Consider the following 15,516-nt stretch of genomic DNA (forward strand, 5'->3'; position numbering starts at 1 on the left):
ACATGCATGAAAATGTGTTCAAACTTTTGAAATGGGTCTGAAGGGGGGGCAAAGAGAAAGTTGTTTTAGAAAGGTATATCAGACATAAAATGAAGGAAAGGAAAACAAGTACAACAGAAACTTTTAAGAGGGTGGCAAGGCTTCTAGAGACAGTTACTGAACTATTATTATAGAATACAGCTCCAGAGCAACTGTTCCCTAGCTAGACTTTGAGATGAGTGGATCACAACTTCCATCATGCTGGCCAATGATGATAATGGTTAGAGTCCTATTCATCTGCAGTATATCAGATTAGGAAAAGTAGGGTTTTTTCAGCCTAAAGTATATCTAACCTCATACTGTTCTCCAATCTAATCTATATAAATCTAATAAAATAAATAAATAAATAAATAAATACGATTTTATTTCTATAAACATTAACAGAATCTATAAAAGGTAAAGGTAAAGGTTCCCCCGCACGTGCGTGCTAGTCATTTCCGACTCTAGGGGCCGGTGCTCATCTCCGTTTCAAAGCCGAAGAGCCAGCGCTTGTCCGAGGACGTCTCCGTGGTCATGTGGCCAGCATGACTAAACGCCAAAGGCGCACAGAACGCTGTTACCTTCCCACCGTAGTGGTCCCTATTTTTCTACTTGCATTTTTACATGCTTTCGAACTGCTAGGTTGGCAGAATCTGGGATGAGTAATAGGCGCTCACTCTGTTACGCGGCACTCGGGATTCGACCCGCCAAACTGCCGACCTTCTGATCGACAAGCTCAGCGTCCTAACCCACTGAGCCACCGCGTCCCTTCAACAGAATCTATATACCCCCATAAACATGATTAAAAAAAAAATCAAAATCTTCATTAGCTTCAGTGGAAAGTAAATACTCTTTATTTTACCCCTAATTCACAGAACCAATGCAATTATCATATTTTATATACCAAAAAAACTTTAAATACCAAAAAATCTTTAAAATGATACTGCACTGAATGCAAAGACCTGCTTCTGAAAAAGACAGAAAGCAAATGGAGACAATAAGGTGCCTTAGATCCTAGACCAAAGTCTCATACACTATTTTGATATGTATTTAGCATCGGTATTTCAGAAATGAACTTGCAGGACCACTGCTTTCAGTAACAAAACTACCACATGCTTGCTCTGTAACTTACTTTATCCTAATTAAAGAGACAAAGAAACATAAAATTAAAAGGGGGAAAATTGCTGCTAATAAGCAGTTATGCAGCTCTTTACATTTGTATAGAAGGAGTTTTTTCTGTACAGATTATTCTGCTGTGTTTGCAAAATTAAGGAAACTTGACTTTTGGAAATTTGCTTCAAAACAAATTTGGGGATTTCTGACTCAGGAAACATTGGCACATAATATAGTTCATCTATTTCTGCTGCAGTGTATCCCAACTCACTAATTACTGCCAAGCCAGCAACAACTGACCTATGCACAAACAGTAACTCATCCAGGCTAGGTGTGGCAACAGCTGGAAGTGCAAAATAAGGCAGCTGTCTCTGATAACCAAAGGCCAAGATTAAAACTCCTGAAGTACATTTTACTGAACAGCAAGCCCCAAATATATGCTAGATAGCAAAACAACTGTGGTACTAAGGATGGTGCCTATGGCGTTCTTCAGCATTCAGAAAAGAAATGGAGGGGGATAGTTAACATTAGAATAAATTTGGACAAGGGAAGAGACAGATTAATCCCAGATAAAGACCGTGTAGAAAAGACTCTCCAAACCTGATATGCTCCAGATATACTCGACCGTGACTTTGGTGATGCACCCAATACACACGCTGGCAGCGGCTGATGGGACTTCCAATCACACACATCCGGAGAGTGCTAAGTCGGGGTAGTGACTTAACGAGTTCTTTCGAAGTGCGGTGTGCATGTTAGGCGGCTATTAAGAGAAAAGTGCGGAGAGGAAAAGGGGTGGGGAGGAGAGACCATCCAGACAGACAGACATGTCAGGTAGGAAATCAAAGTCCACATTTACCTGTTTCCCGTCCCAGCGGGTGAGCCGTACTGTGCAGGAGAGTCCATAACAAAATGTGCTTAGGAATCCAGCTCATTGTATCTCCCTCCACCCTGAGGCGGCCTGCAAGGCACGGGATAAGGAACAGCCTGGCCGAGACAACTCTGGGGGACGAGGGGAAGCGGGCGGAACTCGGGGCTAGGGTGAAAGACGACGAAGCGGCTCTGAAGCAGACTGGGATGAGGGGGGGAAAGAGGCCCCAGCGGAGGCAGCGGGAGTAGCTGCGGCTTGGGTACTTCTGACGTGCGTGTGCGAGTCGCTCCCTTTCTCTAGCTGTAGGAGAAACAGGAAATCTTAAAAAGTTCGCAAACAGCTGGGCAGGACTTTCTTAACTCTTACAGTAGTTCCTTTTCTGGCCCTCCCTCTTCCCAGCTTCTCCATCCCCCCACCCTGCTTCAGTATGAAACCTCTTCAGACCGTTCTGCGTGTCAATCATCGGCCTTAGGCCGACCTCCCTTGTCTCAAGCCGTTTCTCCACACGCTGCCAAAAAAAAAAAAATGTATGAAAAGCTCTGCCTGTGGAGGTTAACCCGCGGCTTGGTTCATAAAGGCGTTTTCCTCAGTCATCTCGCCCACGCTTTTTCTCTCCGACACAGGAGCGCGCGGATCGCTACACGCCCAGGCTCAGAACCCTGTTATTATTTCTCATATCCGTAATACATTTTCGTATTGCGCCATAAGCGATACAAAAGAGAACGAAGGCTTCCACCTTAATGCGTATTTCCGGAGCTCAGTATTTGCTCGGTTCAAAATGGTTTGTATCAAGATATGTTGAGCCCAGATGCTGTTTAGCTTAACCTGCAAGCAGTTTTCCATATTTTATTTTATTCCTTAGTTTCCTGTATCTAGTATTTGTAAGTCAGGTTAAAAGTTTAGCAACTCAATAGAATTAACATGTCAACATAATTATTTAACTTAATTTAATAAAATCAATGTTGCGAATGTTGACCAAACTTTCTTACCTCTTGTAAGACTTGGTGGTAAAAGAAATAGAAGAAGCACCATTCATTTTTATGTATGTGCTTTGGAAATGCATCTGCGCACTTTAGTAAAGTCTTTTTAAGTCCTGCTCAGTTTCCTGGTATTTTACAGTCACGGCCACTTAGTTTACTTAGCCATCACAATACAGAAATAGCTTACCATTGCCTTTTCCAGGGATTTTTGTATCGTTCATGTCTAGATTATATCACTCTTTCCTAGTGTCCCTCATCAAAACATTAAATAAAATTGAACCTGTTACAATTTTCCTGTTCTCTTTTGCTTCTCCTTCTGTAGACATTTCATGATTAGGCTAGGTAACATTATCAGCTGAAAATATCGAGACTCTTAACAATTCAACCCAGAGCTACTTATATTCTCTACTACAGCAAGACTCGACTTTGCCCAGGTTTTTTTAGATAAGTCAAGATAGGTTAGCTTAGCTTTCAATATATATAATTCAGATAGCCAATGGCTGTTTACCTACTGATTCACTTACAATTTTTGTTATGCTTCCTTATGAGGCAAATATAGACATGAAACATAGTAACACTTGTAAATAAAGACTGTACTGGCTGCTAGTGTGGTTTATGATTAAAGTGTTGGATTAGGGCCAGGCAGGCTCAGGATCAAGTACACTTTCAATTGTTAAACTCACATTTTGCTCACTGCAACACATGGGTACTTAATGGATCTGTACATTAAAGCTGGCCTAATGTGGTTTATGAATTCAATTCAATTCAGCCTTTTGATGAATGCCAATTACAGAGGAATCCTAGCTGCGTCTGTATTTGTGGAGGGATACTGGATTTAAAAACAAACATTCCAGCATATAGCTAGCAGAGATGAGGTAAATTAGATCCATCATTACCCATATTTTGCAAATTTATATTGTCTTTGCCTAAAGATTGCTAATGACAGCCTTGTGAGGTAGGCCAAACCATAAAACAGGCATGGCACAATTTCAGGAATGCTCTTTATAGTAGCAAGGTGGAATAAAAGATTTTTAAAAGCCTATTCAGGTTTCTGTTTCCCCATTTTGTACCCCAACAAAAGCCAGACAGGGTTAGTTTGATACATTCACATGTTTTTTTCTGTCTCTGAACTGTGTAATTCCCCCCCCCCACAAGTCCTCCTTCTTTCCCTCCTAATGGCTGTTTCACATCTTCATTTCTTTGCAATTAATATATAGTTGGGGAATGGCAGAATCTCATGAAAATTAGAAGTTTATTTCTTTTTCAATGTATTTATGAAGAAAAGCTGGCTCAGGAATTCTGGTAGTTGAAGTCCACGTCATAAAAGAGCCAAGGTTGCCTACCCCTGGACTAGATTATTGGAACATACTCTGTGTGGGGCTGCCTTAGAAGACAGTTTGGTGATTATAGCTGGTTGAACATGCCGCAATCAGGGGGGGGAATATAGGCTGAAAAAATAGCCTGCTGCCCTGTGAGTATACCAGGCCCTAATACTTGCCTATAAAGCCCTGAATAACTCTAGATTTTGATACTTGAGGAGTTGCCTCACACTCACTGACCATTCGGCAGTATGATCTGTTATAGAGAACCTGATGATGATCCATCTGAGTGAGAGGTTGCTGAGGCACATGTCTACAGATGGGTCAGCATAGAACTAGACTTCTGGAATGAGCTTCCAATGGACTTGACGTAGGTCTTTCACTCTGCATGTTTAGAAAACTGATAAAGAGCCACCCGTTACCTCTGGCGTTCTCTGAAAATTGAGTGGTCCTGTTAATGTTGATTGTAAATGTCTTTAATAATTTTAATAACTTTTTTATTTTTTATGTTTTATTGTAGATATTTTAATGCCTTTTTAGTTGTTGACTGTTAAAAGGAGCTCTGAGTGCCATGAAGTGGTGATTTTGGCATGGTTGGATGGATGGACGGATAGACGGACAGAAGTCAGAAGACTGAATAGAACTCATATTGAGGGTTCACTAGTTAGCATTAGTCAGAATAAGCTGTACTATGCTTTATCCTTAAGATAGTAATTATCTATCTTTGAGATAGTAATTAGATAATTATCATTATCCTTGTGATAGTATTAAACTAGATGAAGACCAAAGCTAAATCCAGAAATAGCTAGTGTAAATTGATAGGTCTCAGGTCCAGAGAAGCATACTAGCGGTATAATACAAATTATACCTTACCTAAATACTAGATGAAGTATAATTCCTGCTATAGCAATGGAAAATAGCTTGGAGCTTCTTTTTGACTTCAGTGTGGTAGTAGAGGATCAGGTTGTTTCAGTGGCAAGGCAGACGGGGCTGATGCATTAGTTGCAATCCTCTCTGGATTCTCTAACCTTTCCTCAGTGATCCATACCCTGATAACTTCACAGCTGAATTATTGGAATTTATGAAATCACCAGAAGCTGCAATTGCTACAGAAGCAACTGCCTAATTGTAAGGCAGGTGATAACCTAATGGGCTATCCCTAAAGAGCTGCATAAGTTGGATTAATTATTAGATCTAATCAGTGCTTTTTTTGTAAAAGAAAAAGGTGCCAGAACTCACACATGTCATACAACCCGCCTTGCCTACCCTACAAAGTTCCATCCAAAAAAGGTGCCGGAACTCCGTTCTGAACGTTCTATGACAACAAAAGCCCTGGATCTAATACTATGTGCTGACATTAATCTAAATGACTGTGTTTATCAAGCCTTAAATGATACCGCTTTCCCAGTATTACCCAATACTACTTGTGGTCTAACAGGGGCTTTGGCTCACAGACAATAGCCAAGATATGCTTTTCTCAGTGGCAGAATTCCAAGTACTATATGAAACATTCCCCAGAGTACACCTAAATAAGCTGATGCCCCCCCACACTCTAACTGATTAATTTTGGAAGTTTTTTAAAGTTGCCAAGTTTGAAAAAGATTGATGAAAGTATGTCTGTTTACATAGGCATTTATGGGGGGAAAAAATAATCTAGTTCCAGATCAGTCTATCTTATTAGATTGCCTCTTATACTGGTTTTTAAAAAAGGAACTCTGTTTTGATGTTTGTATTTATAATTTGCATGGATTGTTAGCTTTATTATGAAGGGTTTAATAAGATTGCTTTCATTGTTTTTTGTTTTGTTTTGTAAATTGATTTGGACTGTTCTAAAAGGAAGAGGGAATACAAATATAAAATAAAATGTTAAAAAATATCATGCTGTAATTGGTCACAAGTAAGTTTTGAGTAGTTCTCAAGAAATGGAATTAAATCTCTGTAATAAAATGTATTAGACACAATAGGAATATGAAACTACTGTTCTAAGATCTTGGTGTAATTGGAAAAAAAGAGGAATAATAAATAATATAAAATCAATTAATTAGAGGCAGAATTCTGGAGAAAAGGTGAATGCAGCACTGATAAATACTGCAACTACTTTTGTAATAATTCTTGTAATAACACTTCTACATGCTGTAATTAGCAACATTGGCTGTGTGCTATTACACTGTCAACTTCTGCTTCATTTATTTTCTTCTTTTCCAGAAGAAGCGGTAGTTCAAGGAAGTGTTTGCATCATATCTTCCAAGGCTGATGTGTTGGACTATAACTTCCATATTTCTCAGCCAGCATCGTGTTTGGTAGCTGAGAATTGTGACAAAACTGGAAGACACATCTATGGGGAAGGATGCTTCATAGACTTTATTTTGTTGATTTATTTTGGTGCTTAGGAAGAAAATATAGAATGTGCAGAGGCCATAAAGGGAAACTAAAGAAGCATCCATAAAGTGAAAACTCTATATCCAATTCACATCAGTATTAGCTTAGTTTACATTGAACTCTCAAATCCTCAAAGAAAGCTTACAGAAACTCTTTGATTATATCTATACAGGTACTCTATGACTTATGACCACAATTGAACTGAAAAATTTCCATTGTTAAGCAAGATAGTTAAGTGACTTTTGTCCCATTTTACCACCTTTACTGCCATAGTTGTTAAGGGAACCACTGCAGTTAAGTTAGTAACATGGTTGTTAAGTGAATCTGGCTTCCCCATTGACTTTGCTTGTCAGAAGGTCACGAGAGGGGATCATATGACCTCGGGACACTGTAACCATCATAAATATAAACCCGTTGCCATGGGTCTGATTTTTGATCATGTGACCACAGGATTAGTTGTAAGGTGAAAAAGGGTCACAAGTCACTTTTTCAGTGCCGTTGTAATTTCAGTCATTAAACAGTTGTAAATCAATTTTTACCTGTACCATATAGCTATTAGGTAGTATCTGCTGCCATCCATCTCTGTCTGCAGATAACCTTCTACTTCAGACTGGTTTCTGACAATGATGGTCATGATTTTCATTCTGAGAGTCAGGATCTGGGGAAGAAACAAAACAAAGTATTATTATTACCTTTAGCAGAGAAGAAATAAAAAAAACCTTAAAAGTTTTGTAAAATAATGTCATCTTACAAGGAAGCCTTATGTGAAGCCTGGCACCACTGATATTTTGGGGGTCTTTAACTCATGCTGCAAATAGTACAGCAATCAGTTAAGTGTTGCTCAAACGTGATGAATGGGACCATCTTTCTTTAATCCTTTTTAAGTTATCTGACCCATCTACTGCGATAATCAAGTTCGCAGATGATACAACTGTGGTGGGTCTTATTACAGGTGGGAATGAGACAGCATATAGGGCGGAGGTACAAAAACTATCCATATGGTGTAGTAACAACAACTTGCACCTAAACATCGGCAAGACGAAAGAGATGGTGTTAGACTTCCGGAGAAAAAAGGAGGAACCTGCCCCACTTTACATCGGAGAGAACTGTGTAGAGAGAGTTTCCTCCTTTAAATTTCTGGGAGTCTACCCCTGTGAAGATCTGACCTGGAAAGTTAACACAACTCAGGTGGCTAGAAAGGCCCAACAGAGGCTTCACTTTCTTAGGGTCTTGCGGAAGAACAGGGTAGAACATCAGCTAATGACCCTCTTTTACCGGTCTACTATAGAGAGCGTCCTCTCGTATGGTATTGTGGTTTGGTATGCTGGTCTGACAGCCGCGGATAGGAAAGTATTACAGAGGGTAGTGAGCACAGCACAAGACATTGTGGGCTGTTCCCTGACACCACTGGATGACATCGCCAGGGCTCGTTGCCTTGGAAGAGTGAGGAAGATTCTCAGGGATGACTCACACCCTGGACGGTATCTCTTTACTCTCCTACCATCCGGTAGGAGATATAGGAATATAGCCAGCCGTGCCAACAGGCTGAAAAATAGCTTTTATCCGTGGGCTGTTAGGCTTTTAAATGGGACATAATCTTATGCAGAATTGACTTGGGAGGCCGGTGTGTGTTGTAGTTGGTTCACATGGTGTGGTAGGATGGGGGGTTTGTTGTCACTGTGTGTTGGGGGAGAGAGCACGGGGGGGGGAGGCTCAGCTAATCTCAATGTACACATGTTGTACTTTGACAATAAAGGTTTATTATTAATGGAAGTTGTAACAGAGATCACTGAGTGGTGATCCTATCCTGACTCATGCAACAGGGATTAATGATGTAATTTCACGGCTGGAGATACAAAGATTTACTTTTGATACAGTGATTGTTTATTGGAACATTCATTGGGATGTTGTGTTAGACAAAGGGGAGATTTTTGTAGCAAGAGATTGAGCAAAATCCAAAAGATCACACTTAGAAACTTTCAAAGCTAAACTGGCTTTTAAAAAGGCCTACCTTAAAGCCAATGAAGACACTTTTTTAAATGGCCAGTAATGTAATGGTGCTATCTGTAGACAACAAACATCAGATTGCACAGCCCCAGCCCTGTGATTTTGAAATCCATATCTATTTAATTCTACATAGCAATAATATATCTGTACATCAGCTAGCTGGATAGATAATATAGACATCTGAGGAGAGATACAAAGTACTTGAAAAACAGAGTGGCATTTGAATGGCATGATATCACCTGATAGTGTATCACTGCTAAAGACAAGCAAGTGATTGTGTGCATATTTATATTACAAATCAGAACCCCAGTGCTTCCGTTTATTTTTGTAAGCAGGATTGACCAAGTATTCTGCTCTCCGAGAAAATGGCACTTACTGACTTAAAGCAAAGTACATAGCTGTGAAAGCTAACTGAAAATCCCATTGTTTTCTGTCGATTGTTCACCACTGATACGTAATTCCATCAAGGTGGAAGAAATCACTTTAATGCCTAGCTGCATACTGTGTTATCTTTTCCATTGGTTTGGGCCCATTTTTCTTGTAGGCCCAAAATACGGAAGTTGTGCAATGTAGTAGAACCCAAATATATTTATTCAAAGTCTTAGTGTATTTAGAGATGATTTACCTTGGTTTTGCAGCTCTTTGAAAGGGCACTTTCTTTCGATAGTGACCTATGAAACAGGTGGCTGAATCACTTCAATTCATTGGGTAGTAATGGGATCAAATGGTCATTCCTTGTTGAGAAAGATCAGCCCTGCCTTGACTCTAGGACAACAGCCCTTCTGAAAGAAATTTGGTGCATCTACACACAGTTGCTTTTTAAGGCAAAACTCATAAAGAGAGACTCTTGAAGGCCTAAGATTTATAGCATTTATCATACTATGTATTAAAATTTAGGTCTATGCAAAAAGCTGAGTTTCAGTGTTCCTGGAAAGTTCTGTTTTATTCCCCACGTGTATTGATGTAGCCATTCCATGTGTGGTTTGTTTCTTTCCAGAAATGGATATTTTGAATCATAAACAGTTTATATCAGATACAGAAATCATTAATTGCATTCCAGATTGAGGCAGTACTAAAGAACACTGAAAAATGTTGGTATGTTCCAGGAATTGAAAATAACATTTTGAATATTCCGAATAATAATAATAATAATAATAATAATAATAATAATAATAATAATAATAATAATAATAATAATAAGAAGAAGAAGAAGAAGAAGAAGAAGAAGAAGAAGAAGAAGAAGAAGAAGAAGAAGAAAGTTGGAAGGGACCTTGGAGGTCATCTAGTCAAACCCCCTGCTCAACCCCCTGTAGGCAGGAAACCCTATACCATTTCAGGCAAATGGCTGTCCAGTCTCTTCTTAAAAACTTCCAGTGTTGGAGCATTCACCACTTCTGGAGGCAGGTTGTTTCACTGGTTAGTTGTTCTAACTGTCAGGAAGTTTCTCCTTAGTTCTAGGTTGCTTCTCTCCTTGACTAGTTTCCATCCATTGCTTCTTGTCCTGCTTTCAGGTGCTTTGGAGAATAGCTTGACTCCCTCTTCTTTGTGGCAGCCTGAGATATTGGAACACTGGTATCATGTCACCCCTCACCCTTCTCTTCGTTAAACTACACATACCCAATTCCAGCAACCATTCCCTATATGTTTTAGCCTCCAGTCCCCCAATCATCTTTGTTGCCCTTCTCTGTACCCTTTCTAGAGTCTCAACATCTTTTTTACATCATGGTGACCAAAACTGGATGCAGTATTCCAGGTGTGGCCTTACCAAGGCATTGTAAAGTGGTATTAGTACTTCACGTGATCTTGATTCTATCCTTCTGTTAATGCAGCCTAGCACAGTGTTGGCTTTTTTGGCAGCTGCAGCACACTGCTGGCTCATATTGAAGTGACTGTCTACTAGATCCCTCTCACAGTTGCTACTATTGAGCAAGGTACCACCTATACTATACCTGTGCATTTGATTTTTCCTGCCTAAATGTAGAACCTTACTTTTTTCACCATTGAATTTCATTTTCTTAGATAGCACCCAGTATTCGAGTCTGTCCAGATCCTCCTGTATCTTAAGCCTATCTTCTGGACTATGGGCTATTCTTGCCAGCTTGGTGTCGTCTGCAAATTTGATGAGTTCCCCATCTATCCCCTCCTCCAAGATGTTGAAGAGCACTGGGCCCAGAACAGAGCCCTGGGGCACCCCCTACACACTTCCCTCCATGTAGATGCAGTTCCATTGAGAACCATACCCTGAGTACGGCCTGTCAGCCAGCTACAAATCCATCTGGTGGTGATGCTATCTAACCCACATTTTTCTATCTTATCAAGTAGTAGGTTGTGATCTACTTTATCAAATGCCTTACTGAAGTCCAAGTAAATTATATCTACAGCATTCCTCTGGTCCACTCATTTTGTCACTTGGTCAAAGAATGTAATAAGATTTGTCTGGCATGATTTGTTTTTGACAAACCCATATTGACTCTGGTAGTTCCCCAGTGCTCCAGGATCTTTGAAAAATATAGTTCAGTGGTTCTGAGATCACGTCCGCCAGTTCCTTGAGAACTTTGGGGTGTAATCCATCTGGTCCTGGTGATTTGAACTCGTCTAGGCTGGACAGGTGCTCACTTACCATTTTCTTGCCTATCTTAACTTGCATTTCTATTCTGTTTTTTTATGGTGCTGGTTTTGGTAGGTTGGCCTGTTTTTTTCCCTTTGTGTAAAGACAGATGCAAAAAATGAGTCAAATAGTTTTGCTTTCTCCCTGTTGCTTGTCACCTTTTTGCCATTTTCCCCCACTAATGGACCAATCATTTCCTTAACTTTTTTCTTGTTTTTTATATGTTGAAAGAAGCTTTTTTGTTATTTTTGACTTTGGTCGCAAGTCTTAGTTCATTTTGAGCCTTAGCTTCCCTCACTTCATCTTTGCAGGCACGGGCTATTTGCTGATATTCTGCCTTAGTTATGTGCCCTTCTTTCCACTTCTTATACTTGTCCTTTTTATCTTTCAATTATAGTTGTCCTTTTTATCTTTCAAACTTGTCCTTTTTATCTTTAAACTATCCTAGTCTGTTCCCCTTTAATGGAGTAGGATAGAAATCAGGGATAGCATTCAATGCAAATAATTTAACAATAAATAACCATCAATCTGTACTCAGGATGTTTTTGTAATTGGTATTAATACTGTAGAAACAGAAATATTTAATGAATGAATATGAATCAGATATGAATCAGAAAAGGGAATTATTTTCAATATTTATCACATTTACATACTAACTTCTAATGCCAAAGTTTATGGACTCATTCTTCATTTTATTCTCACATGAACAGCTGATATGAAACAAAGATACTAGTCCAAAACATTTAGTGAGCTCCTTACTTGAGTGGGGACTTGAGCTAGAGGTTCCTTGGTCCTAATCGGGCAGTCTAAGCACTACATCACAATGCCTTTCCAATATACAATATGTGTCAGGTACATAATCTGTCATAAAGGAGCTAATGTTCCATGACGAGCAAATTGAACTCAATACAGTAACAAAAGCTTTATGATGTAACTTCAAGTATTCCTCTATAGAGGAAATTGCCTTCAGCATCTCTACAAGTCACTTCCACTTTATTCTTAGAAAGACTTCATCAAGAAGATTTTGTCTAGTTCCACATAGTTCTTTAAAGGGCTCATCAGAGGGTAATTAAGTAAATTGGCAGAGTGGAAAAAGGTTGTATAATAAAAGGTTTAAATAACTGAACATATTTAGTGGAGAAAAGTAGAAGTGAAGAAGAACAAGAAAGTATTCTTCTGTCACACAAAGGATGACAAATATTTTTCCTCTATTGCCCAGTCAGTGGCTTTGAAACACTTTAATAATAGAACAGTTCAAATTAAGCATTCTCCAATGTCAAACAGTAGGATCTGTTTAATTGATGAATTGTTGTGGTTTAAATTCTGCTTTTCTACCAACAAATCAAACACACATTTATAAAAAAAACCTCAAAAGGAATATATTTGGGTTTTTAAAGACAGACTTCTCTAAGAAAGGAGTTCTGCTATTGAGGGGACACTACAATGTCTTTTCCATTGTTTGCTTCTAAAGCAACTAACTTCAGTGAATCTGTAAGAATTACAACAAATACAACTGTCATCAGAGAAGATCACAAGCATGCCTTTACAGTCACTGATAAACAATAATAGCCCAATATATTACATATCTCTCTGTGTGACAAGAGACAGATCTAATTATATTTATAAGTCTAGGTGTGATGATAGATTACATATGGAAATGGTATAATGTTTGTCATCACAAATGGAAAAGTTTAGGGTGCCTATACATCAACTACTAACTATCTACTTGGAGAATAGATACCACAGTAGTAACATAAGAATTTCAGTTGAGTCTCCAAGCTACATCAGGTTTATCGACTTTCTGCATCTGTATTCCAAACTAACAATAACCTCTCACCCAGTCATGAACCCAAAGTTCTAGCCCATCTCTTTTCATAATATATAAATCCAACATAACTTTCTTATGTCTGAATTATGCAGGTATAAAATCATCCAAATGGGAATATTTTCCCAGAGTAAGTTTTGAATTACATTACTGTTGGCTTTAGTTTGGCATCTCTGACATGGTGCTTAAATTTGCTCTGCGATATACCGTAATTAATACTCCAAAACCAATGGCTAATTCTTCATATGTGGTTTTGTCATTCATTTTTAGTATGAGACATATTAGTGACCACATTTCAATGGATTGTGAACAAAGCTTTTTTGGGACTATGAACAGGCAGGATTTAGACCTGGCCACTTGACTCTAGATATTTTATTACGATATCTAATTGAGAAATATAGTAGAAGATCTTGAGTTTCTTTCTATGTGGCATTTTCTTATTTCCAAAACTTGGCATCTGACCCAATCTGAAGACCTCTCCTCTGGGAAAACCTAATGGATTAAGCACTGACATAAGACTATTGTTCCTAATTCAGAAATTATATTGAGATTTTAGAATCAGAATAAGATATTATTTACAAACTATGGAGCAGCCTTCTAGCACCTTGATGCTTTTCACATATTCTTTTTCTTATCTGTTTCCATGAGTCATGCTGTTTTTTCTTCTCTGTCTCTCACATCTCTCATGTCCACTCTTTTTACTTACTATCTCTTTAGTCTGTTCTTTCCTTTCTGTCTCTGTCTTATCCCAACCATCATGTTTTTTTTCCAGGTCTATTCTTTGTGCTGTCAGCTCACCTGCTTTCCTGTCTTCCCATGACTATTACTCATTTTTCCATTACAAAGATTTTCCATGATTTCTGCTACCTATTTCCTATTATTTAATCCATTACATGTCTGCATAAAGACCCTCCTCTTAATTCATACTAATTTCATATCACAGACCTGTTAGAGTGTCTTTCCAAAATATTACCAGTGTTGCCCAGTTAAGACCAAAATGGAACATAAAATGTTGGCAAGGAAACAGAGAGAGTAAATGGACTTAGGACTACAGAAATATTCAAAGTATCACAAAATAGTAGAATGCTTTTTGAGTTTCCAACAATATTTCAATCTGCCAAAAAATTACTTGGACATAGTACAATTCAAGTTACAGAATTTTTAAGAAAGGGATATTTAATCAATGATTAGCAGCAATAAAATAAAAAAGCGCTATGGGAAAAATGCACAGGGTAGGATAGGAGAGGATAAAGTTGAATAAAATTTAAATTATAAAACTTGAAGGATCCTCTAATAATATTCTTTTTGTCCAGCTCATATTAAAGCACAGTTAAAAAGCTCCCCTAAAAAGATGATTTGTTAGACAACAAAAAGAGGAGGGAACATTAATATTTTGTCATTGCATGATACAAAGTGAATCTGCCTTCTGTCAGTGACAGATTTGGGGAGATTTTGATTTGTAATAAGTAAAGTAATTTATTTATTTATTTATTTATTTATTTATTTATTTATTTATTTATTTATTTATTTATTTATTTATTTTAATCCCATTTATATCCCGCCCTTCTCCGAAGACTCAGGGCGGCTTACAATTTTAAGCACAAACCAATGTGCTTAGCAATAGCCTTCTTTCTATGTATATGCCTGCTTATTAGGGCTTTCAGCCCCCCCCAGCGGCACTATTACAAAGTCAGCTTATTGCCCCCAACAATCTGGGTCCTCATTTTACCTACCTCGGAAGGATGGAAGGCTGAGTCAACCTTGAGCCTGGTGGGATGCGAACCTGCACTAATTGCAGGCAGCTGGTGTTACTTAAGGAGGCATTAGCCCACTGCTCCACCAAGGAGCACCAATTCCTATTGTAAATAGGAATTACAATCCCCTTTCCACTAATCTGATCCATGTTAATCTGTCATTATGACTGTTTTCTAAAAAAGACACCCAGATATATTAAATGCAATACACATTTAATGTTTCATGTAGGTCGTCCTGTTCCCCCAGTTTCCAACAAAACCAAGAATTATTGGAGCTTTTCCTTCTGCCCAAGGATGATAATTTGTGGTTCAATTCAACTCTGTCCTTTCTTTAAATTTGAATGGGATTGCATTCACTGGGTCTGAGTATAACTTTATTATTATTATTTCTTGCTATTTCTCTGGAGGCCATATGCAGGCTGCAAAAAGGAGTAGGTGCAGACTTTGCTAAATAACCTGAGGGATATTTATTCACACCATGCAAACAACTCATGCTGATCTACTTTCAATGTAATATTATGATGTGTGGCTGTTAGTACCAATTCTTTCAGCAGTAGATACAAATGCTTTTGTCATAAAATAAAAACCTTTGAGTACAGTAAATGGAATTAAAATAAATAGAAGAACACGACTGTTTCCCATCAG

General features: G+C 38.4%; 1 protein-coding gene across 2 annotated transcripts in view; it reads right to left on the reverse strand.

Moving 5' to 3' along the window:
• The window catches only part of TGFBR2 (transforming growth factor beta receptor 2), a 45,289-nt gene extending 43,005 nt beyond the window's left edge, over positions 1-2,284 (reverse strand). For both annotated transcript variants that reach the window (XM_081344056.1, XM_081344055.1), the window contains exon 1: positions 1,988-2,284. In XM_081344056.1, coding sequence (XP_081200182.1) covers positions 1,988-2,063 — 76 coding nt within the window. In that variant the 5' untranslated portion in view covers positions 2,064-2,284. The remainder of the gene's footprint in view (positions 1-1,987) is intronic.
• Between the last annotated feature and the right edge of the window lie 13,232 nt (positions 2,285-15,516).

The sequence above is a fragment of the Vipera berus genome (assembly GCF_964194415.1).
Source record: "Vipera berus genome assembly, chromosome: Z".
Classification (NCBI taxonomy): Eukaryota; Metazoa; Chordata; class Lepidosauria; order Squamata; family Viperidae; genus Vipera; species Vipera berus.